The sequence below is a fragment of the Mesoplodon mirus genome (genome assembly GCF_964341445.2).
Source record: "Mesoplodon mirus genome assembly, chromosome: 15".
In the NCBI taxonomy this organism is placed as follows: Eukaryota; Metazoa; Chordata; class Mammalia; order Artiodactyla; family Ziphiidae; genus Mesoplodon; species Mesoplodon mirus.
Window position 1 is genome coordinate 78,046,872 of NC_138991.1, and position 23,591 is coordinate 78,070,462.

Genomic DNA, 23,591 nt, shown 5'->3' on the forward strand with positions numbered 1-23,591 from the left:
CCCAGGAGAATACAAGTGACATGAGGGCAGGGACACTGTCCTCAACTTCAAACAGTATATGTTGGCTGAATGAATGATCCCATTCAGTGTAAGGTTTGGCCGTATCCCAGCAACTATTCATAAGGCATTGGTACCACCAATTGGTATTCCCTCTATCTAGAAGATTCTCATCTCTCTCCACAAGCCCATTACACCCATTCTTTATCTCCTGGATCTCTGTTCAGCCTTCTAAACCCTCTCACAGTGGCCACAGTCAAGAAATAATCCTTCCTTCCTCTGTCTCATGAAATCTTTGGCTCTTATGTTAGTCACACATACCCTAATCCTAGTCCTCCAAATGGGTAGTGATTAATTAATTAATTGTGCCTTAAACATCAAATATGTGAAGGAATGAAAACGGAATGACCGAATTTGGGGCTAAGCAGATTTCCTGGACAAGGCTTGAATTCTAATCGCTCTCTATAAACAACTACAATATCATTTCTTTAGAGGTTACTTATGGAATTATTTTGGTTCAAATACTGGAGATATAATCACTTCCTTGGTAGATACATGCATAAACCAAAATGTAGAGTTCCTTTCCTATTCTTTTGAGAAATGAATGGTTTTACATGATTACGTATGCTAAGGCTTTGTCTAGACACCATCTAATATAGAGGTGAGTAAGTCAGATAATTCAAGCCATTACTACCAAATAGCAGAAGCAAAAATGGAGTTTTTCCTTTAATTATCCAAGCAGTTAGCTGAATCCCTCACTTAAGGTTTCCTAGGGAGACACCATCCCAATCTCATAAATGCATTTGACTCACACAGTCATCAGCAAAGACTGGGCACCAGCTAATCCTCTCTGTCTGAGTTGAAGTACATTTCCAAACAGAGGCGCGCAGGTGTTCTTAAGCATCCAAACTGGCATTTTCCACTGAGTATGTTGGAGGGACCTCCTCCCCTCCTCTTCTCCATCTTAATGATGATTTGCACTTAGGGTCTTTTTCAATCAAGAGACTTCAGGTTTTCATGACATTGTTTGGTGACTAGTAATGAGAGGTTGAAAAAAATAAAATTAACACTGAAAAATTAGAGTTTCCCTTTACCAGGGCACCATTTAGCCAATGAAAAGTAAAAGGGCATTAGGATTTTGAATCCTTGAAAATTTTTCATGGTATCTTTCTTACAAGGTCAGTATTAGTTAAGGTTAATTAGTTGTTATAACAAACTCCAACATATAACACAATAGACATTTTTTTGTTGCTCATATAGAGCCCAAAAGGGGTGTCAATACAGCCTCCTTCCATCTTGTGTCTCCTCCAACTTATGGCTTCCAAGGTTGCCATCAAAGGGGTGAGGAGCCAAGAGGATTGTGTGTGTGAAGCTTTCAGGGGCCATAACTGGAATGGTATGTTTAGTTTCTGCCTACATCCTATTGCTGGGACTCAGTCACAGGACCTTGCCTAACCACAAAGCATCCTGGGAAATGAAGTTAACTGCCTGCCTAGGAGGGGGAAATGGGATTGGTGAATAGCCAGCCAGTCTTTGCCACAGGACTTAACCTCAGCCCAGGACATTCTTTCCCCAGTCTTTCTGATGGACGTATACTGTGGGAAGACATTATATATTTTAGACAGTTTCCCAATCTTTCTCTATTGACTTAAAAAATAAACTCTTGACCTGGAGTGGAATAAAAGTAGCTCAAGGAAAAAGAAAAACAAAGTCCAAAAGACTGAAGACAAATCTCTTCCTTTTATAGGGACTCTCGGGGCTTCTAGTCTGACTTTTACGTAACCACTTCTGCTTCTTTCTCGTAGAACAGAGTCCCAGGCCATGGCAGGTATTGAGATCATTATCATTATGATGGTGCTCAATTCCCGAATGCTGTGTACTTTTTGGAGGCAGCAAATGGACCCTGGGCATAGTGCTTTCCCCGAAGAAGCTAAAAAGACATGAAATTGGAACAGCTCTGGAAGTCAGGCCAGAACAGGAGAGAATGTATATTTTGGAAGTAGTAACACACTCTCAGAAAATCAGGCCATTTTTTCTGAAAGAGAGGATGTGATGAGGCAGAAAATTATAAATTGCATCATTATCAGAAAATTATAAATTGCAATTGAAAACATACAATTTAAACACATGGACATTTAGGTTAATTATTTGAATCAGATGGGTTTATTTTGAGTCACCCCAACTCTCTTTTGCTGTGGCCTCTCCCATTGCGGAGCACAGGCTCCGGACGCGCAGGCTCAGCGGCCATGGCTCACGGGCCCAGCCGCTCCGCGACATGCGGGACCCTCCCGGACCGGGGCACGAACCCGTGTCCCCTGCATCGGCAGGCGGACTCTCAACCACTGCTCCACCAGGGAAGCCCCCACCCCAACTCTCTTATTCAGCCACACTTCGGTTCTTTTGAGACCATGGACTAAAAGGAGGCTAAGAGGCTTTAAAAAGTATCAACCTTCTGATGTTCATCACATCAGCACCCAGCATGTGACTAATCAAGGTAAACTAGTCACAAGGGAAAACTGAATTCTAAGCCCAGGTAGAAAAATAAAACTAGCAACTTCATATCGAGATTGAATTTATATGAAAATATGATTCTACTCAACATTGCCTTAAGCATTCCATCTACTTTAGGAAGCACTAAAAGCTGTGTGCTTCTGTTATGTACATGTGGGCAAATGCACTCCACATAATTCATTCTGTACCATATCTGGGATTTTATAAAAATGTTTTCCAAAGGCTTACATTTCTGTTTTGTATTCAGTTCTTAGGAGAAGAAATTGAATAAAATGGCAAGGTCTTTCAAATAAGTTCATTAATTTATGAACCTCAATCATTTTTCTTTTCTGAGGAGAGGAAACTGAAGATAAAAGAAAAAAGAGTGAGACTTAAAATATAATGCATTGGCACTGGAAAATACAACCATGCCTCATTTTTAAATTATTTTGTCTGGATTATTTCATTCATCCTGATCATTTGTGAAATCTTATCATGAGATTGGCAGGTGAGGTACTGACCCTGCTTCTAACCCGACGTGGACTTGGAGAAAGTGGCCCCCGCGCCTTCCAGCTGTGACCTTGGACCTCTGCTCTGGTCCCTGGAACAGGGCACACATATTTTTACACTTGAGTTTGATAGGTTTAAAAACGGGAGTGACTAACTGGGAAGATTTAACGCTTTGAAGGGGGAAGGAAAGGAGTGCACTGGGTGGTAGCAGCTCACTCTCCAGAGTGGAATTTCCTCACTTTCCTACTGTTTATATTTGACACGAGATCCATTCACAAACATCTCTCGGAAGATGTTGCTTCCCTGCAGGGCAAGCTCTTTGGGGGCTGCAAACTACACTTATCCATCCAAACTATCAAGCTCATCTCGTGGCTGTTCTTACTGACTTACTCTTCACCCAGAATCTCTGTGAGGAAGAGACAGTGAGAACCAGAAAGGACTGTGATTAGGGAGATGATTCTGTGATAATTAGACACGGCGTTTTGAAAGGTCATCTCAGCATCTACCTTGGCATAGAGTTCAGCGAATACAAAATTGACTTCCTCCAAGTTCTGTTCTCCCCCTAAACCCAGCCACACATCGTTGGTTCTCTCCCTCTGAAGTCCCTCCATGAATGCAGAAGAGCCCATAGAGAAGCCCACCCATAATGGGCCGTCTGAGGCCCCTGGCATCCAAGGCCCATGGCATTGCTGAGGAGGGACCCAGCCACTGCTTCCTAAATATATTTGCCACTTGGTTACCAGCTGGAGATGCAAAGAGAGGCAGAGAAAGAGACAGAAGGCACGGAGGGCTGCGTTTTCTAAATGGTTTCAAGCCACTGGCCTTTCAACAAGAGCTAACGCAGAACAGATGGCGGTGCTACGCTCGGCTGGCTTTCAACTGAGGGGCTGCCTCTGTCCATGATTAATCACCTGTGCTGGGGGGTAAGAAAGTTCTACCTGGTTTTTGTTTGGGGGGGGGACCTAAGGTTGGGGTCAGCAAGCAAAGTGACAGGTGTTGCCTCTCTGCCCTATTGCTGCTCACGTGCTTGTAGGACCACGCTGCGGGGAAGGGGGTGGGCATCCAATAAACACAGAATTAGCCAACCTGTGGAGCCCCAGCTAGGAGGGGATGTTTGTCTGGTTGTGCAGAAATGGCTTGAAAAATGTTCCACAACGTTCTATCCCTTCATATACTTCGCCTTAAGAGTTAGCCAAGCGCAGAATTTTATGGCAGTTCAGTAAATTCTGCACTTGCTTTGAGGCCTTAAAAGATTTCCCCAGCAAGAGTGTAAGGAGAATCTGTTTGTCTTTTAGATGGCACTGGGGCAAAAGGATAACATGGCCACTTCCTTCCTCCCGTCCTACAAACAAGATATCCTTTTACACCCTGAGTCCTACAGAAGTTACCTCTTCACTCTTGTTTCCTCTGGGTGGATGGAGTCGGAGATGGGGGAGTTGTGATGTAGCACACATGGAATTCTCTGCTGGTTCAGTCCAACTGGAGAAGAACGTGATTCCAGCTGCAGGATCTTTGAGGGGGAAGGGGAGTTACTGTTCCACGTTGATCTTCGTTTTCTCCATCACGGGTTCATTTTCAGCTCAGCAGCAGAAACCCCAAAAGCGGCAGAGGGCCGTACCCCAGCCCAGCTCTTGTCTGGAGAAGTTTGGGGAGAAAATCAGGTCAGCCACAGCCAGGGAGGATTAAGCAGGTGGATTTGTGGCTGGAGAAGGCCAGCGTGTGCTCTAGGCTAGACAGAATGTATTAGTTCTCTATTTCTACATCACAGATGACGACAGACTTCGGACTTCAAATGACATCCATTTATTATCTCACAGTCTCCTGGGGTCGGGAGTCTGGGAAGTGTCTTCTTTGCTCAGGCCCTGGCAAAGAAGAAATCAAGGTGTCAGCAGCTTTTTTCTGCTGTTCACACTCCTCTCCCAGGCTCCCATGTGGTGGTGGCAGAACTCAGTTTCTGGGGGTTGCAGGATTGAAGTCCCTGTTTGCTTGTCAGCTGTCAGCTGGGGCCCCTCTCAGCTCCTGGAGACTTGAATTTCTCACCATGTGACCCCCTCCATCTTCAAAGCCAGCAGTGGAGAATCTCTTTCTTCAGAAAGAGCCCAGTCCTTTCTAAGAGCTCATGTGATTACATCTTAAGTACTGGTTAATGTCGCTAAAATGTATTTCATTTTTGTAAATAGGACTTTATGTAGTTAGATTTCCAGTGGTCATATGCTTCAACTTGAATACTGAGAATGAACATTATTCTGGTGAATATTTAATTCTGGGGGTTAAGAAAATATCAAAAGGTATGTCCTAGGCACCAAAACAAAAAAACCAAAGAAACTGAGGAGGGTACAGGAACAACCAGATTGGCTGTAGACACCACAGGTCACTTCCATTGATCACAGAGGCCCAGCCTTAGAGGACAAATCCAAGCAAGTCAGTTCAGTCTTTGGTGAAGACTGGAAATGAATAGTTTTCAATATTTTTTTGAACCACAGAATTTTTTTTCAAATGAAATGTACGTGAAAGTCCATTTTATACAAAATGTGTGCCAGACACTGTCCAAAGTGCTTAAAATCAAATCCTCATAACAGTATGAAATGGGCATCCTTCTTTTTTCTTTTTTTTTTGTGGTACGTGGGCCTCTCACTGTTGTGGCCTCTCCCGTTGCGGAGCACAGGCTCCGGTCGGGCAGGCTCAGCGGCCATGGCTCACGAGCCCAGCCGCTCCGTGGCAAGTGGGATCTTCCTGGACCAGGGCACGAACCCGTGTCCCCTGCATCGGCAGGCGGACTCTCAACCACTGCGCCACCAGGGAAGCCCCAATCCTTCTTATTATTATTGTCATTGTCATTATTCACATTTTACAGGTGAAAAACTTGAGCTGCAGAAAGATGAAATGCCTTGCCCAAGATGGCAGAGAGGATTTTGAACCCAGGAAAATTAGGCTCACGGTCCTTGAGCACTTGGCAGAGATGCTGTTGTCATGGAGACAGCTTGGAGGGTGGAGTGGTCCGATCTCCTAGCCGCTGAGCCCGTCCCTCAGTTTTTCCCCGCACCCCCTCCCTGAGGCTTCCTCAGTGCACACCCCACCCAGCAGACACTTTGAAAACCAGAGGTTTGAATCATGCACACGCTGCCTCGATGGGGCTTCCTAGAGGCTACTTTCATTTGCACGGTTTCTCAGAGCGCTTTCAGAGGACCCCCATTAACCCAATTCCTCAGCCAGGACCTCTCCTTTGCCTTCTTGCCACAATCTTTGCTGAAGCACATCTCACCCACTTCTGCTGCCACTCTGGCCTCCTTACGTGTCTGGCCACCTCTGGTTTTCTCCTTATCCTACTCCACGTACTATACACTATAACTCCCTCTTCCTAAACCCCCTCAGAACATGGCATATCCTGCTCGTGATGCTGCCTTGGCTCCCTAGTGCCCACCACCTCTTAGGTTGGCATCTGCAGCCGTCTGGGTCTGATTCCACTGATGCTTCTCATGACTGTAAACCAAACGTTCTAGGCAAGTGAGCTAACCATCCCTCCTGGCACACAAGGTGTTCACTTACCACCTCTAGGTCTTGGCTCCAAACTCCCAGAGCATTTCTTCCACGGGGCATTCAATTTTCTACCGTCTGTGATTATTACATACCTTTTCTAGGCTATAAGCTCCTTGAAAATAATAGACATATTCATCTTTTAATTCTCCCCTGAACACAACAGCCACTCACACAGAAAAGTACGAAATAGCATTCTCCCCAAAGTCCTGGGAAATAGATTCTTATCATCCCCATTTAACAGATCAGTAAATTAAGGCTCAGATACGAGTGTCTTCCTCATCTCCATAGAAAAAAGAAAAGGGCAGATGGGAGCTGACACACGGACCTGTTGATGGAGGGGAAAAATGCAAAAATACTTGGAGACAAATTGCTCTCTGGAGGCTTCAGTTAGAATCAGCCTTATTATCTTCATAGAATCAACAACCACAACAGTTTATGACTACGAGTGAGGGTTCAGAACTGGGGTGCACACCACAGTTACCCAGGGGGAGGTTTTGTAAAAGGTCCACACCAGTCCTTCTGGAGCAGAATCTCTGCCGAAGAGGCTTACCTGTGAGTATTCCAGAAAAAAAAAATTATTCCCTGAAGACTCTGGTGTGTTCCCCTGTTTAAGAATCACCAATTCGCAAGGCTCCCAAAGGCCCCAGCCTCCCAAATTACCCCATTGGATGTGTAAAACTCCATCATTCGAGACTTGCTAAGATACTGCTCTCTACTTAAATGCAAGTTAATGTGAAATCTTATCACTCATTCTGTAAGGATTCAAGAAGCACTACTATGTGACAGGCCAGCTGACTGTCTATATCCGTCTTATGGCTCTTCTCATGTGTATATTATCTGATATCTGCACTCTCTACTGTTAGGTTATTTCTTGCCAAATAGCCCCAGATTTTTTTCATCTTCTCCTCCATCTTAGCAGCTGGCTCTTGTACATAGTGAGTGCTTTTCATTTGTGAAATGTATGAATCCATGAATCATGGGACGCACACCTCATCAGAAATGAGTTTACGAGCTTCTTACAAGGAGCAGACTTTGATAGACTCTTAGGCACCGCCGATTTCCAGGTCAGCTGTGCAATGCATGAACAGTCTCCCAGCCTTGGTTTCCTCATCTGTGAAGGGGGCCCAAAAGCACAGCTCCTGGCTCATTGTAGGTGCACAAGACATGTCCATTGTCACCTCTCCTTGTGGATTAAGCCCCTGACGGTGTATCTGAGCAGTGGGTGGGGAGGTGGAAACAGGGGCATGAAATCCTGTCCTGTAGACAGCCGTCCACCCTGATGTCCAGCCTGCCCACTCTGCTCCTGTGTGCATTCCACAGGGGCAGGACTGAGCAGCCTGGACCGTCCTTGGCACACGAGTATGTGACTATAAAGCATGCCGTAACCTTGGAATCCAGACATCAAAAGGGAGAGCTTCAGTGCCTGATAAAAATATGTGTTCCTCTCAGCAAACCACTCCAAACGCTGTCTTCTCCATCCCACTGGGAAGCTTGTCACTGCTAATGTGATTCTTATGATTCTTGCTGCTCGGTAGCCTCTTGATCTTTCCTGAGATCTCTCTGCCCCGAGTGTGTAGGAAACAAAATGTCCTGTCTGCTGTCCAGAGCTTAAAATAACAGATGCTGGGTTCCTGCTGCCACAATGAAACTTTACTCCAAGGTCTCTCCCCGGCACCCCTGCTCCCTCCCCCTCCCCATGCCCGGAGCAGAAGCCTAGTGTGAGCATCAGACAAAGAAGGGGAAGGAGGCAAGGGGGCAGGGGTTGGGGGGAGGGAGCCCTTCTCAGACCACTGCGGGCACTCTTGAGGATCAAACTGGTTGTTCAGAAAGATCGGCTTCTTAAGTTGTGAGACATGTTTTAGGGAAAGATTCTTCCTATCTCTAAAGAAGAGAACCGCATTTCCCAAGCGTTACTGCCTAGGAGCATGTTCGAGGTTGCCCAGCCTGTATTCCGCACTGGTGAAAGGAGGGCGGTGTGTATTTCTGTATGTGCCTTTTTCAGCCTGGGGAATAATAAAATAAGTCCCCCCCCCCCGTGCCATCTGGGTCTATGCACGTTTCCTCTGTTAGAGAGCAAGCTTGCAAAGTCTGCAGAAAATAGTGTCGTTGGTATTGTCTTGCAAACTCATCAAATCTGCCTCTTTCACTCAGTCTTACAGGGGGAAGTGCCTTTGTCCTCTTTTGCCAGCAGATGATGGTTCGATGGTTCGACAGAGAAGATATTTTCCTTCTTTAGCTTTTGACAGGTCATTCTGGGAGTGTCTACTGTCCACAATTCCTTCTGGCCCTCTGGAGATTGAGTTGACCTGAGCATATTTTTGGAAATGCCACAGATGATTGTTTTTATTTGGGGATGGCATGGCTTTGTAGTGGTGACACTTTGGGTTTTATTTGTTTTCCTTCCCCTGCCCCAGCTGTTTTTGTTTTAATAACATTGGAGAGAAGGTTAAACCTAGTCCATCTCTCAAATTGGCAGAGCTAGAAATCCAAGTGGGTAGAATGGCAACCTACAGGTCATCTGCCCAGCTGGGTCCATCCCTGATTTTATCCAGCCTCATGAGAGGGGCAAGGTTGACAGTGAGGTTGGTCTCAAGTCGAGTGAGCACTTTGGAGCCGATAACTGTCAGGGGAGCAAGTGATCCCACAAACATACCATTGGAGACCTCGAACATTCAGTAAATGCTGGGATGTCATCTTGCCAAACAAGAGGCTAAGACATATGCCCATCTTTTACTTTCCATGTCCAACCAAGGAGCATGACTCAGCCAAGACACAGTCAGGCGCCTAACACAGCCATGCATGGCCTCGGGGGTGAACTGGTAATGGCCATTGTTTCTGAGACATCTGAGTCTCCTTGGCTGCACCTGGTGAAATCCGAAACTCATGCTTGATCTCATTACCAGAGATGCTGATTTCATTGGTCTGGGGTACAGTCTGGGCATGGGATTTTGCCAAGCTCTCCAAATGATTTCGAGGTGCCACTGAGGCTACCCAGAACTATTGCTAACAGAAAAATGTAACTAACCTTTCAAGTACCTTTTTCCCAGACACAGTATTAAGCATGTTCCTGCATTAACCCTTTATTTCTCCCAATCTTCTTGTGAGATAAGCTTATGTATCGCTAGGTGAAACTGAGGTTTCAAAGCCTTACATTGTCCAGGTGGAGTTTGGTTCCTAGTCCATTTAACTCCAAAGCTTATTCCTTTTCCAGAGAACCCAGAATACAGCAAAATAAGACACTCGTATAAACTCTCCAGCACTCTACATAAGAGATCTGATCCTTCACTTATTTATCTGTGTGGAGCCTTCCCTGACTTCTACGTATTATAATAAGTGGAAGAAGAATCAGGAACTATTTAATTAGGGACTTTGTGTATTGCAAAGGGAAGGTCACTGCCATGCCCAGTCCCCATGCCATCCTGGCGTGGCCATCCCTGTACGAAAGAACAAGTGCTAAAAATTCCTTCTACTTTTATAAAGCCCTCTTCAAACAAGGATCTCAAAGCACAACATAATTAATAAAATCACCCACATCCTGTAGGTGAGTAGCGTTTTATATGTACAAATTTCTCTCTGCCCCCAGGCCCTCCAAGAGGAGGAGAATGTTTCCAATTTTCCAGAGTGAGCAATAGAGTAATTGAAAGGAGCTGTGTCTTGGCCAACTCAAAAGACCTCAAGGCATTTATAGTGACCCTATGTGAGAAAACATGGTGACCACGAAGTGTGTCATAATGGCTTGTCAGCCATGCTGTGCTAAATGGTCTAAAGAGGGAGAAGACAGGGCAAGAATAAAACATTCAGTTCTCAAGAGTCAGCTGCCCCTGCAATCGATATTCTGATCTGTTTGGTCAACTCTCCAAGGGATCTAGAAGCAGTAAAATGATGACATTAGTTCGTGATCCAGTTACTTGGGTTAATCAAGGCAGAGAGGACAGACGGGGCCAATTAAGTAGCTGCGCAGCCCAATGATGGATGAATCATTATGGGCAAGTGCAAAGATAATGCCATTGGGAAAAGCAATTTAAGTCACTCATGCACTTCCAGGCCAGGAAATCCTTCTAGTCTGTGAGGGGGATCATTTAGGAATCATCAGACTCAGCCTGATGAACTCATCTATTCATTGTGCAACTAACAATCAACAGAAGAGCTGAACACACAAGGGGACAAGCCATATGGAATACATTTTGGTAGCTGGGATGTATATCTGTGCCTTCATTTGAATCACCTTCTTTACTTTTGTTTGTTTGTTTTTAATTTTATTGGAGTATAGTTGATTTACAGTGTTGTGCTAGTTTCAGGTGTACAGCAAAGTGATTCCGTTCTACATATATTCATTCTTTTTAGATTTTGTTCTCGTATAGGTTATCACAGAATACTGAGTAGAGTTTCCCGTGCTATCCAGTAGGCCCTGGTTGGTTATTTTTCTTATATATCGTGGTGTGTGCATGTTCATCCCAAGCTCCTGACTTATCCCCCCCCCCAACATTTCCTCTTTGGTAACCCTAAGTCTGTTTTCAATATCTGTACGTCTGTTTCTGTTTTGTAAATTCGTTCATTTTTATCTGAATCACCTTCTTTAAAATAAGTCATACTCTAGCCCCTCTTATGTTTTTTGGGTTTTTTTTTTAATTGGAGTATAATTGCTTTGCAATGCTGTGTTAGTTTCTGCTGCACAGCGAAGTGAATCAGCCTTATGCCTACACACATCCCCTCTTTTCTTTTCCTTCTCTGTTCCCCAATCTCTCCCTACTCCTTATGTTCTCATCTTCCTAAATACACACAGTTTCAAAGTGTATGGATGATATTTTTATTTTTAAGTAATGACAAATATTTTCCTTCCTCATTGTTAGTTCTGTCCTTCAAATAGGTTGCTCTCTGTACAAATACAAGTTTCCAAGGGACACTTCAGCATGTTACAAAACTGTTCTTTTTTTTTTAAGCACAAAAGAGGCTGTGTCTATGCAACAAAATTTATGCAAATGGGAGGTTGGGGGGTGGGATGAACTGCCTGGGTTCAAATTCTGGCCCTGCTACCTACCAACTATGTGAACTTGGGTAAGTTACTTGTCTCCTCCTCGTGTATGACATGAGATTATAGCATCTACCTCAATAGAGTTGTTGTGAGGACTAAATAAATCATTAAATGCCAAGTGCTTATAACAAAGTTGACATTACATATCTGTAAGCTACAATAATTATTGCTGTTGATATTACTATTGTCCTTAAGAAGTCCCCTCATCCAATTATTGGCCACCTGTATTAATCAGGACATATCAGGTTGTAGGTAGTAGAAATTCAGCTCAAAGTAGCTTCAGTAAGAAAAAGAAATGTAATGGTTCACACAACAGGGACAGTCCAAAGGATGGACTCACTTAGGCACTGCTAGACCCAAGAGTTCCAATGATCCCATCAAGACTCTTGCTGTCTTGTGCCTTGGCTTTTTTCTGAATCAGCATCATTCTCAAGCAGGTTTCCTCCATGGTGGCAAGGATGTAGCTTGAAGTTGACCTTGTTTTTACACTTCTTCCTCAGTAGATCTGAAAGACTGGTAGGCCCTGGTTGTGTTCCATCAATGACCCAATTATCAGGGGGGTGGAGTATTCCAATAGGCCAGGCCTGGGTCACACAATACCCCTGTAGCCAAGAGGAAAGGTGGAGCCAACTCTACCTGAACATCATGGTTCCCTGGAGGAAGGATGCTGAGCAGGAGATACCCACTGCTCAACCCTTTGTCAAAGTACGGTCTGGGGCCATGTCTCCAAGAAGAAACTAGAAGACCGTGATGACATGTTTATTGACATTTTTATCCATTTTCCATCTAAAGAGTTACAAACACACTCAGGAGTGATGTTCAAAATATTGAATAAGGGCTTCCCTGGTGGCGTAGTGGTTGAGAGTCTGCCTGCCGATGCAGGGGACACGGGTTCGTGCCCCGGTCCAGTAAGATCCCACATGCCGCGGAGCGGCTAGGCCCGTGAGCCATGGCCACTGAGCCTGCGTGTCCGGAGCCTGTGCTCCACAACGGGAGAGGCCACAATAGTGAGAGGCCCACGTAACGCAAAAAAAAAAAAAAAAAAAAATTGAATAACTGGTAAAGTAAGAGTTGATCAGTTTGAATGGATTCCTGACCAATCAGAATGGAGGTCAGCTGTATCAGCAAATTCCTGATGAATGGCAACGCTGCATCAAATGCAAGCATTGGACTGATTTCTCAGGGACTTTAATATCCAATCCTATTCAATCTTCCTTATTGAGCAAACACTCTCTGGCTTTGGCTAGTTTACTCACTTACCTGATTAGAGGCAGAAGTGAGTAGGCAGATATCTCCAGAACTCTTTCTACTCTTCAGTTCCCTTTGGTCATTTCATAATGTGTGTGACCTTCCCACTGGGATACGCACTTAAGACAGAAGATAAGCTTTTGAGCTGAAGTACCAATAACCTTGAAATGGGCACGTGTACCTTGCTTGACCTTCTGTTGGGGGTCAACCCTGTCATTTTTTCTGTCTGGAGAAAGCAGAGGGCCCCCTCTTCCCTTTCCTCTGTTACTCTATCACCACTGGGTGCCTCACAAAATAGTCCCCGTCTCCAATGGATCTATCTGTCCAAGGATATGCTACCCCTTCTAATTCAGATTGGATGAAGTGTTCTTTGATTAGAGACCTAGATGAAGGGTTACTTAATGGGCCAGCTCAGCTTGGCTAAAATGCCACAACCAACAACTGGTATGGGGTGGAGTGTGTGTGTGTGTGTATGTGTGACTTCCTGTCACACTCTCTTCCCCTGAACTAATGTGCCTATAGTATTTAGCAGAATCCACACCCAGTAGGTGTCTAGTAAATGATAGTTCATCTCCTTCCTTCTTGCTAGACACCCTTCCTGCTCCCCTACTGCCCTGCAGCCTAGCCTGGCTTTGGTTGCCAGCAGTACCCAGCAGCACCATTCCCCAGGATCCTGCCTTCTGCGCTCAGGGCAGATCCCAGGCATCAGTGCTCACACCTGCTCACCAGGAGATATTTCCCTACCCTACTTTGACCCCCTTCCAACTCTTAATGCAGGACTGCAGAAAGACTTAGGAACACTCGCCAAGACAGTCTGACCTTTGCTTCCCTCTGCCATGTGGAAATTGATGGATTTCATGCCTGTTTCCTTTCAGGGTTGCAGAGAGTACAGCAACTTGCAGAAAACACAAGATACTTCAGACAGAGACTGAGTGAAATGGGATTCATTATCTATGGCAATGAGGAATCTCCCGTTGTTCCCCTGCTCCTTTACATGCCTGCTAAAGTAGCGTGAGTATCCAGCGGACTCCCAGAATAACACCTAAGCTCCAAGGTGATCGGACAGAGATGGTGCTTTTGACACCAGGGGGCTCTTTCAGCATAGGTATTGCTTTGCACTTTGAGCGGGACGCCGAGTTCGGAATTCACTTGTCCAGCTTCTCAGAAACTACCTGCCTTGCCCATCAGCAAGACCTTTTCACAGATCTTGTGGGAAGGGAGCCAGGTACTGCGGCCCATCATTTCCAAGCTCTGTAAATTGGGTGGAGTCACTTATCTCAGGCCTCAGCTGTAAATTGATGATGATCTTGCACTTCCTCCTCCCCCAAGATCTTTCTCAGGGAGAACCTCAAAAAACCGTCTCTCCCAACATTCAAAAGCAACATTACCAGGCTCTGTGCTTTCTCCCATTGCACTCTCATGGCCATCCTCAAAAGAAGGCACCCTCATGTGTGGGGAAACTGAGGCTGAGAGCAGTTAAATAGCTTCTCAAAGCCATACCAGTCAAGCAGTAGTAAAACCAAGAGGCAAACCCAAACCTAGGCTTACTCCAAAGCTCTTGCTCTTAACAAAAAATGTTAACACCACTCATGTAAGCTTATTTGGGGTTGTTTTCCCTCGATTGCAACTCTGAGGTTGAGCATTAGTAAAAACTGTATAAAGAGGAAAAATGACTTTTTCTCAGTATGGCACAGATGAATTTATACATGAGCCATCTCCAATCTGCTAGAGAATAATTAACTCTGTTGTTAAAAAGAAGTTAATTAAACTCCTTTTAATATAAAATGTCTGTGTATCTGATGAAGCACATGGTAGAAAGTAATTCTCAACAAATGTTTATCAGATTCTAGACAACCTGACACTCCTTTAACACAACCCCATTGTTAAAACTTTCCATTTGATTCTCTTAACAGTCGAAGTAGATTGGCAGAGTATTAGATGTAGTATAGAAAAGAAGTTCTGGAGCTATTAGTTGAAAACTCATGATGGATAGGACTGAGTTATATGCTCCTAAAAGATGGATTTTGGGGAGTACACTTTTGTGTCATTTCACCACAGCAAAATAATAAGCAGTTAAAACACACATATGAGTTGCCTCATGCAACACAGCCATCCAACACTCAACCCTTTGTTCATGGATCTGGATCAGGAAATAATTCCTGGAGTAGCCAAGAAGACAGTGTGCTTCAGAAATGTCATAGGATACTGCTCTGTGCTAATGGCAGGAAGGAGTGACAATGGTGATTCCAACTGGCAGATAACCCAAAACCCTTTACCATCTGATCTTAGATGACAGGAAAGAAAACCCACGTTTACTCTGAGTGGTTGGGGAAACGGTACGTTCTGACCCCACACGTAGCCCATGCCTATCTAATATTTTATGATTAGCTCAAACGAAGACACCAAAAGTAAACTTGTTTCATTTTAGAGAGTGTCAACACCAGAGGGTGGCGGTAGGGAGCGTGCTGGATACTTTTGACTTTGATGATGGAAGCTAGAATTAGAACTTCAACAGGCTGGGAACATGAATCCATCCAATGAGAAGAGTCCATGAAGAATAAAGGCAAATGCATTTCAATGCAAGAATTCAAGTGCACGATGACAGAATGAAAGAGGGAGTTCCCCTCCTCCTTTATATGCCAGGAGTCCCGACTAGACAAAGCTAATGTGAAAAAGGAAAATTAAACGGAGAGGGAGTTTCCTGGAAAAGTGATGTTCTAAGGCATAATGAGATGTTTGGAGTGAAAAAGAAACTGGACTCTGCCTCGTCCTAGCTGGGGGGTCTAGGACAAGTTAACCAACCTTCTGAAGCCCCACTTTTCTCATATTGAAAATGGGATAGAATGGGACCTATTTCCTAAGATCACTTGAAGATTAAACAAGATGAAGTCTATCAGCATTTGGCATGTCGTGTCTTACATAGAAGCTACTCAGTGTTGGCTGTTATCATTAATAGTATTAATAATGTATATAAAGCACTTCATATAGTAATTGAGGAAGCAATCATTCAGTGGTAGACATCATTATTACTACTACTTTTACTATAGCTACAATGATGATAAGTGTTAGTTTCAACAGAGTATAAGATTGAGTCATCGTGGTTGCATGGCTAAGGAGGCGCTAACATTGCTGGATGTTACTCATATGCTAAGGAAGGCTCTTAAAACCAGTGATCACCCATTGAAGGTGGGATGCTTAGCCCTGGTTTACAAATGAAGACACCTAGACACCGCAAAGTCAACCTACTTTCTCAGGGTCACTCACATTGTAGGTACTGGAGGCCAGAATTCAAACCAGTTGCATTTGCCTCCTAAACCAGTGTTCTTTTCAATGCACAGGACAGCCCATAGGGGAAAAATACACATCTCTTTAAAGCAATGCAGAGTATAATTTAACCCTCTTTAATGTCATCATTGGTGAATCAAAAGGCATCCATTATGACAATGGGAAAAAAAATCTAATTATTTGGGTTGTTAAGAAATCTTAGAACAGGTTAGTTACAAAAGGTAATATTATCTAATGGTGGCAGGAGTTACTGCTGCCCAATCTTGCTTCCTGTGCTGATATTTCTTCAATGGAAAGCTGAAGGCAGAGAACCTTTTGAAACGGAGTTAATTGGCTAAGCCAGTGTATGAGCACTTGTTTCATTTGCTTATTTAAAAACTTTTGATTTTTCTCAAAGAACTGTGATTTCTCCACATTTCCACCTACCACAGAATGGAGACATTATCTCCAGCCAGGTATCCTTTTGGATAAAGTCCTGTTGCAATTCTACCACTGGAATCTTCTATGGAGTTTAGTATAATGCGATTTCACTCATAAAACATTCACTTAAATAATCAAGAATATGTTGTATTTACTATTTGGTACAGGGTTGACATTTTCCATCCTCAGGCCTCATCATACACTTGGAGGATGGTGGTGCAGAAAATGCAGCGATGCTGCATGCAATGCAATGCTAATGTATTATTATTATGATTATTATTCCCATAGTTTAGTTTCTTTCAGCCTATGCCAGCTCTAATTTGCTTTGGGGAATACAAACCCAGAGGCAATCGTATACATTAGCTGAAGGAGGCTAGGTTTAGTAGTGTAAGTTTTAAACTTAGAACTGCTCCGGGGAGGCCTCAGGTTAGCCTAATGAATCAACAGTCATATATTTCGCTCTACATTCTTTGGCAAAACTTACTTCCTCTGGTACAAAGAGAAGAGTGCAGACAGTGAAAATGGTCTTTGGGGAGTCCCGAAAACCAGCCCGATCATGGGTCAGGTGGTTTGTACTCTAGCAATAAAAGCACTTGACTTGTTTCTCAGACAATTACGAGCTCTCATCCTGTGCAGTTCCGTGGGCAGCCTTCCATAGGGTGATCAAGAAAAAGAAAGAATGGCTGTTTTCAAGCTTCCTCAGTTAGAAAGCTCCATCCCCTTGTAAACTTCCCAATCCAAATCAAAGGCTATATCTTGCCATGGCCAAGCCAGGGGGCCAGAGAGGCTGTGTGTTTGGTAGTTCTTGCAATCTCCACCGCTTTCTTTGATAACCTGCATTCTGCACGAGGAAACCAAAAGGCAGACAGCTAAACGGGAAGAGAATGAAAGACCCCTGCGTCGCGGATTCTTCCTGAGTTACGACTCAAGGTTTCTGTGGTGCTGTCAGCTTCCAGCCTAAAATAAGACACCAGCAACCTCTTAATGCTAAGAACAGATCTGAGACGTTTACCCCACTTGAGGGCAAAGCATCTTAGTGATTAAGGATTCCTGCGGGGAGCGACGGAGCACAAAGGGGAAAAGGCTCACTTGGGGTGCACATGCCTGTGTCTGACATTGGATCTTAGAGTAAGAAGTTTACAGACTTTGAGAGCTGGGTATTCTAGAATCGTTACTGAGATTAGCTCTGAAATAAAAAGAGGCTAGAAGCAGTTAAGGGGAAGGAATCATAGCTTAAAAAAGTTTTACTCAGTATCAAAGAGCTTTGTAATTCTATGACCTACAGCTTCCAGGCTGCTTCTACCGACCAGCCTCTGTGTGCGTGCATTTCTCTCTCTCCCTCCTTCCCCATCCCCCCTTAATCCAGCCAATGGGCTTATTATCCCTGAACATACACATAACAAATGAGGAGACCCTTGCTATTTCCTATCTTTGGCTTGATGGAAAATAAAATCTTTGTCGCTGGAAAGATAACATGGCTTGGGATTGGCTCCTGCAGACCCTCTGATCTGGATCCTGAAATTATAGTCACGAAGTAGAGGCTTCTTAAAATTTCCACACTGTATTATCAGTACTAAGTTTTTAAAGCATATAAGTATGCATCTAACATATTCTTTCTTCAGGTAATTGCATTGAGTAATGGTTTTTATTCCTTAGGAACCCTGCAGACAGAAGATTTTACATATGTGCAGACTTGTTAAACCAGGGTCACATGCACCAGGATTTTCTGCTCAATGTCAAAGGCTCTGTACACGTAACTATCTAATGAGTGCGCCATACCCCACAGTATACACACTCAGTTATGTGTACCATCAAGTGACTGGCTGCCACATTTCCTTATCGGTTGTATCTGAGGGAACTTTCATTACTTCAGTCATCTTCTACTTACTTTAAAAAAGTAGGGACAGGCTTCCCTGGTGGTGCAGTGGTTGAGAGTCCGCCTGCCGAATCAGGGGACACATGTTCATGCCCCAGTCCGGGAAGATCCCACATGCCATGGAGCGGCTGGGCCCGTGAGCCATGGCCGCTGAGCCTGCGTGTCCGGAGCCTGTGCTCTGCAACGCGAGAGGCCACAACAGTGAGAAGCCCGCGTACCGCAAAAGAAAAAAAAAGTAGGGATTTCCCTGTTGGTCCAGTGGGTAAGGCTCTATGCTCCCAATGCAGGGGGCCAGGGTTCAGCCCTGGTCGGGGAATTATTGGGTTGGCCAAAAAATTCGTTCACGTTTCTCCATTACATCTTATGGAAAAACCCTAAAGAACTTTTTGGCCAACCCAATAGATCCCGCATGCCACAGCTAAGAAGCCTGCATGCTGCAACTAAAGATCCCGCATGCCGCAACTAAGACCCAGTGCAGCCAAAATAAATATAAATTTAAAAAAAAAGTCAATTAGCCACATTCCTTTTTCTTTTCTTTTTTTTTTTTGCAGTATAATTTTGTCATCTCTCAGTTAACCTCCTTTTTAACATTTCCCTTAGGGCTTTTGCAAGGCATCTATTAAAGAGAAAAATCGGCGTGGTGGTCGTTGGATTTCCAGCTACTCCCCTTGCAGAAGCCCGGGCTCGGTTCTGTGTTTCAGCAGCACATACCCGGGAGATGTTAGACGCAGTAAGTACTCCACAGCCCAGCAGAAGCGACAGGATGGGGTCCTCGGATTCCGAGCACGTTCTTTTACTGAGCTCGCTTGGGTTTCCCTGGGTTTCTCTTGGATGGTTTGAGAAAACAACACTAATAACACTCACTGCTAAAAATAATAATAATAATAATAATAAGGGTATCCTAACAATGCCCAACAATGTGATCAGCTCAGCAGATAGAAAAGAAAATCAGCTCAGTGAAGACTTGAGTCAAGTCGGTGTTTTGGTTTCATAGCAAAGACCCACTGAGTAGCCAGACATCCTGCTCTTTGCTTGTTCTTAAATGCAGACGCTGATCTCACGTGCTATTTCAGCAGTAACTGCCTGCATCCTGGCACTGCTCACAGCCACCATGTCCCTCATAAGAAAATATGACCCAAATAAGCCACATGTTGGAAAACCAACAACAAAGACAGATCTATCATATAAGCTCATCCTACATGAGGTGTAAAGGATTTCAAAACCACATTTCATTGTCCTTGGATTTCGATCTCTGTGTGAATGAATAATATCAGAGAACCAAGCCAGGTCAGTCAGTTTAGCGTTGATGAAACTGTCTTATAAAATCAATGCAGTTTAGCAAACACTATCAGGTGTCTTCTCTATGCAAAACCCTGGGGCAAAAAGTCTAAGAGAACATACTATAAATAAGCACTTCATAATAATATCAGACAGAATAAATTCATCTCGAAAAAGAAATATAGACAACTGCATGAAGGTGGAGTGGGTTATTATGGAGCTATTTGAACAAAACAAGAGATGACAAGGTCAAGGGCAACAGAAACAAAAGAAATGGATCTAGGAATAGACGTTATGCATGCATGAAGCTGCCAAGACTTGGCAAATATTGGATGCAGAGCACATATGGGGTGAGAGAATCAAGAATAATCCGAGGTCTCTAGCCCTCTAGCAAACAAAGAACAGCAAAACTAAGCACGTATATGAGATAAGGTATATGGCAAGGAAGAAGATAACATCAACAGGACTGGGGGAATAAAACGAGCTCACTTCTAGACATGTTGGGATTACAAATCTACGGGCCATCTGTGAAAAAGCAAACTATTATATATAGGATGGATAAACATCAAGGTCCTACTGTATAGCACAGGGAACTATATTCAATATCCTGTGACAAACCATATTGGAAAAGAATATGAAAAAGAATATGTGTGTGTGTGTGTGTATGTGTGTGTGTGTAACTGAGTCATTTATACTTCGATAAAATTTAAAGAAAATAAAACCCAATTCTGGAGCTTAGGAGAGTATGCAAGCCTGGAGCTGCTGTAATCTGAGGAACTAAGGGGTCATTAAAGTCAATGGTAGAAGATATAATTGTCCAAATATAAGTGAACGGGCCAAGCGCAGACTCCCCTTACATCCCTGGTTGGATATAGGAATCACAGATGAGGAACTGGGCTTAGATGGAGCTAGATCAATTGGAAAAGTCACAAGCTAGTGTAGTGCTCAACAGAGTAAAAAGGAAAAAACTTCAAGGAGGGGGAGGATCAAATGTCCCTGCGATTTTTTTAGATTCCACGTGTAAGCGATATCATATGATATTTGTCTTTCTTGTCTGACTTACTTCACTCAGTATGGCAATCTCTAGGTCCATCCATGTCACTGCAGATGGCATTATTTTGTTCTTTTTTATGGCTAAGTAATATTCTATTGATGAACCTATTTACAAAACAGAAATAGAGTCACAGATGTAGAAAACAAAGTTATGGTTACCAAGGGGGAAAGTGGTGGGAGAGATAAATTGGGAGATTGGGATTGACATATACACACTACTATATATAAAATATATAACTAATAATAACCTACTGTATAGGACAGGGAACTTTACTCAATACTCTGTAATGACCTATATGAGAATAGAATCTAATAAAGAGTGGATATATGTACGTGTATAACTGATTCACTTTGCTGTACACCTGAAACAAACATAACATTGTAAATCAACTATACTCCGATAAAAATTAATTTTTAAAAATGTCTCTACAAAACAGCAGAACATCCAAGTGGGGTGAGAGATGAGAAGAAACCATTGGCTTAGCAGTTAGTTAGTAGGATCTTGTTGTTGCTCAGAACAGAGAGTTTTAGGGGAGTGCAGGGAACAGAAATAAGAATACAAAGAATTTAAAAATGCAAGGGATACTTTGAGCTCAAATTACACAGACACACACACACGGGTCCATATCTTTCTGCATCACCATTATATTCTAGGACTTAAACCAATGTATAGAACATAGTAGGTACACAATAACAACTTATTAGATAACATGTTAATAACTGAGCTAACTCTAGATTTTGAGATGATGGGAGAACTTTGCTGTTTTTGTTCTATATATTGTCCAGATTCTCTAAAATGAGTATATTTTAGAGAATATTAATTTTAACAAATTGTTCCTTCTAAATGTAATGAGTGGGTGATAAGAAATGGTAGGCAAGTCTTTTGAGAAGTGTGTAAAGGCAAAAAAAAATAGGTTTAGAAAAAGCCCTTGAAAGTGGGGGAAGATTTGAGCATGTTTAAACATCAAGGGAAAAGGGCGTGAAGAGAGGGGCACTGCAGGCATGGGGAGAAGAGGATGTGCCCAGAAGCACGCTCCAGAGACGGCAGGAGGGGATGGACAGCTTGGGTCGATTTGCATCCTTCTTCTGATCCAAACGTCATGGAGACACTCATGAATACCCAGTTCAATAGATATCAGACCTTGTGATTGTTTTCATGAGTTAATTCCTGCGGAATACTTGGTTTGGAAGGAGCACGGAAACCTCATCTAGACAAATGCCTCTAAACTTTTGAGATCATTAAATCAATACAAAATTTTGAGCAAGTTCCTTACTATAAGAGAAGTGGAAAATGACCCCTTGAACAGTCAGGGCATTAAGGTAGCAACTGAATATAAATGACAGTCACAGAAAATATACAATATTAGAGAAGTCTATTCAGTGACCATGTTTGGAACAAGTCAAAAAGGAGGACACTTTACAAACACAAAATGACTTAAAAGGTCCCTCTTCTAACATGAGTGGCAGCTGCTCTGTTACCAAGGACAGCTCTAGCTTTGCTATAATCCTCCCGCCTTCCAGATAAGAAGTCTAAATATAAACAACACTGAACTGCTCCAGCTTCTTGACAGCATCCAAGCCAGAACTGGTCCCTGCTTCCTTAGAATCATCTCGTGCATAAGTCCAGATGTGATACGTAGCCCTTCTCAACTCCCTGTTACGAAGATGGCTCTTCTGGAGTGCATATTCCCTGCTGCAGCAAGCTGAATAAACCCGACCTTGTTTGAGTACTGGTGTGTTTCAGGTAGTTGATTAGTGGGCCTCAACATAAATCCATTTAGAAATAATACATGCATTACCAATATATTATGTACATTTTATAACAGACACAAAAAAAGAAGTTAAAAATGTTGAGATACCACCTCACACCTGTCAGAATGGCTATCATCAAAAAGAACACAAATTACAAATGTTGGCAAGGATGTGGAGAAAAGGGAACCCTCGTACACTGTGGGTGGGAATGTATATTGGTGCAGCCACTGTGGAAAACAGTATGGAGGTTTCTCAAAAAACTAAAAATAGGACTGCCGTATGATCCAGCAATTCTATTCCTGGGTATACATATGAAAAAAACAAAAACACTAATTCAAAAAGATACATGCACCCCAATGTTCATAGCAGTGTTACTTACCATAGCCAAGATATGGAAGCAACTTAAGTGTCCATCAATAGATGAATGGATAAAGAAGATGTGGTATGTATTTGCAATGGAATGTAACTCAACCATAAAAAAGAATGAAATTTTGCCATTTGCAGCAACATAGATGGACTTGGAGGGCATTATGCTAAGTAAAATAAGTCAGACAGAGAAAGACATGTACTGTATGACATTGCTTATGTGTAGAATATAAAAAATACAACAAACTAGTGAATATAATAAAAAAGAAGCAGACACATACATAGAGAGCAAACTACTTGTTACCAGTGGGGAGAGTGGGAGGGGTAACATAAGGGTTGGTCAGCAAGAGGCACAAACTATTGGGTATAAGATAGGCTCAAGGATGTATTGTACACAACACAGGGAATATAGCTGATACATTGTAATAACTGTAAATGGAAAGTAACCTTTAAAATTGTATAAAAAAAATTTTTTAAAGGTTGAGATTAAAATGAATCAAAATCCTATGATTTCCTCCCACATCCTTCATGAATTGTGGTACTTCTCCCCCAGGTGTGTGGGTCCTTCACTTTCAAAGTCACAGAGCTACTCCATCCCCCACCTTCAGGAAAAGCAACAGAAACTATCCCAGATTGATGCCACTTAAAATGTAAAGCCTGATACTTTTTCCTAGGGCTTATATTTGGTATAAAAATTAAGAAAATAAATTGAAGTAAAAAGAAAATTTTAATTACCCATAATCCTAC

General features: G+C 43.1%; 1 protein-coding gene across 2 annotated transcripts in view; it reads left to right on the plus strand.

The window, feature by feature from the left end:
• The window catches only part of SPTLC3 (serine palmitoyltransferase long chain base subunit 3), a 133,378-nt gene that overhangs the window by 107,756 nt on the left and 2,031 nt on the right, over window positions 1–23,591 (plus strand). For both annotated transcript variants that reach the window (XM_082645295.1, XM_082645296.1), the window contains 2 exons: window positions 13,690–13,825; window positions 18,996–19,125. In XM_082645295.1, coding sequence (XP_082501421.1) covers window positions 13,690–13,825; window positions 18,996–19,125 — 266 coding nt within the window. The remainder of the gene's footprint in view (window positions 1–13,689; window positions 13,826–18,995; window positions 19,126–23,591) is intronic.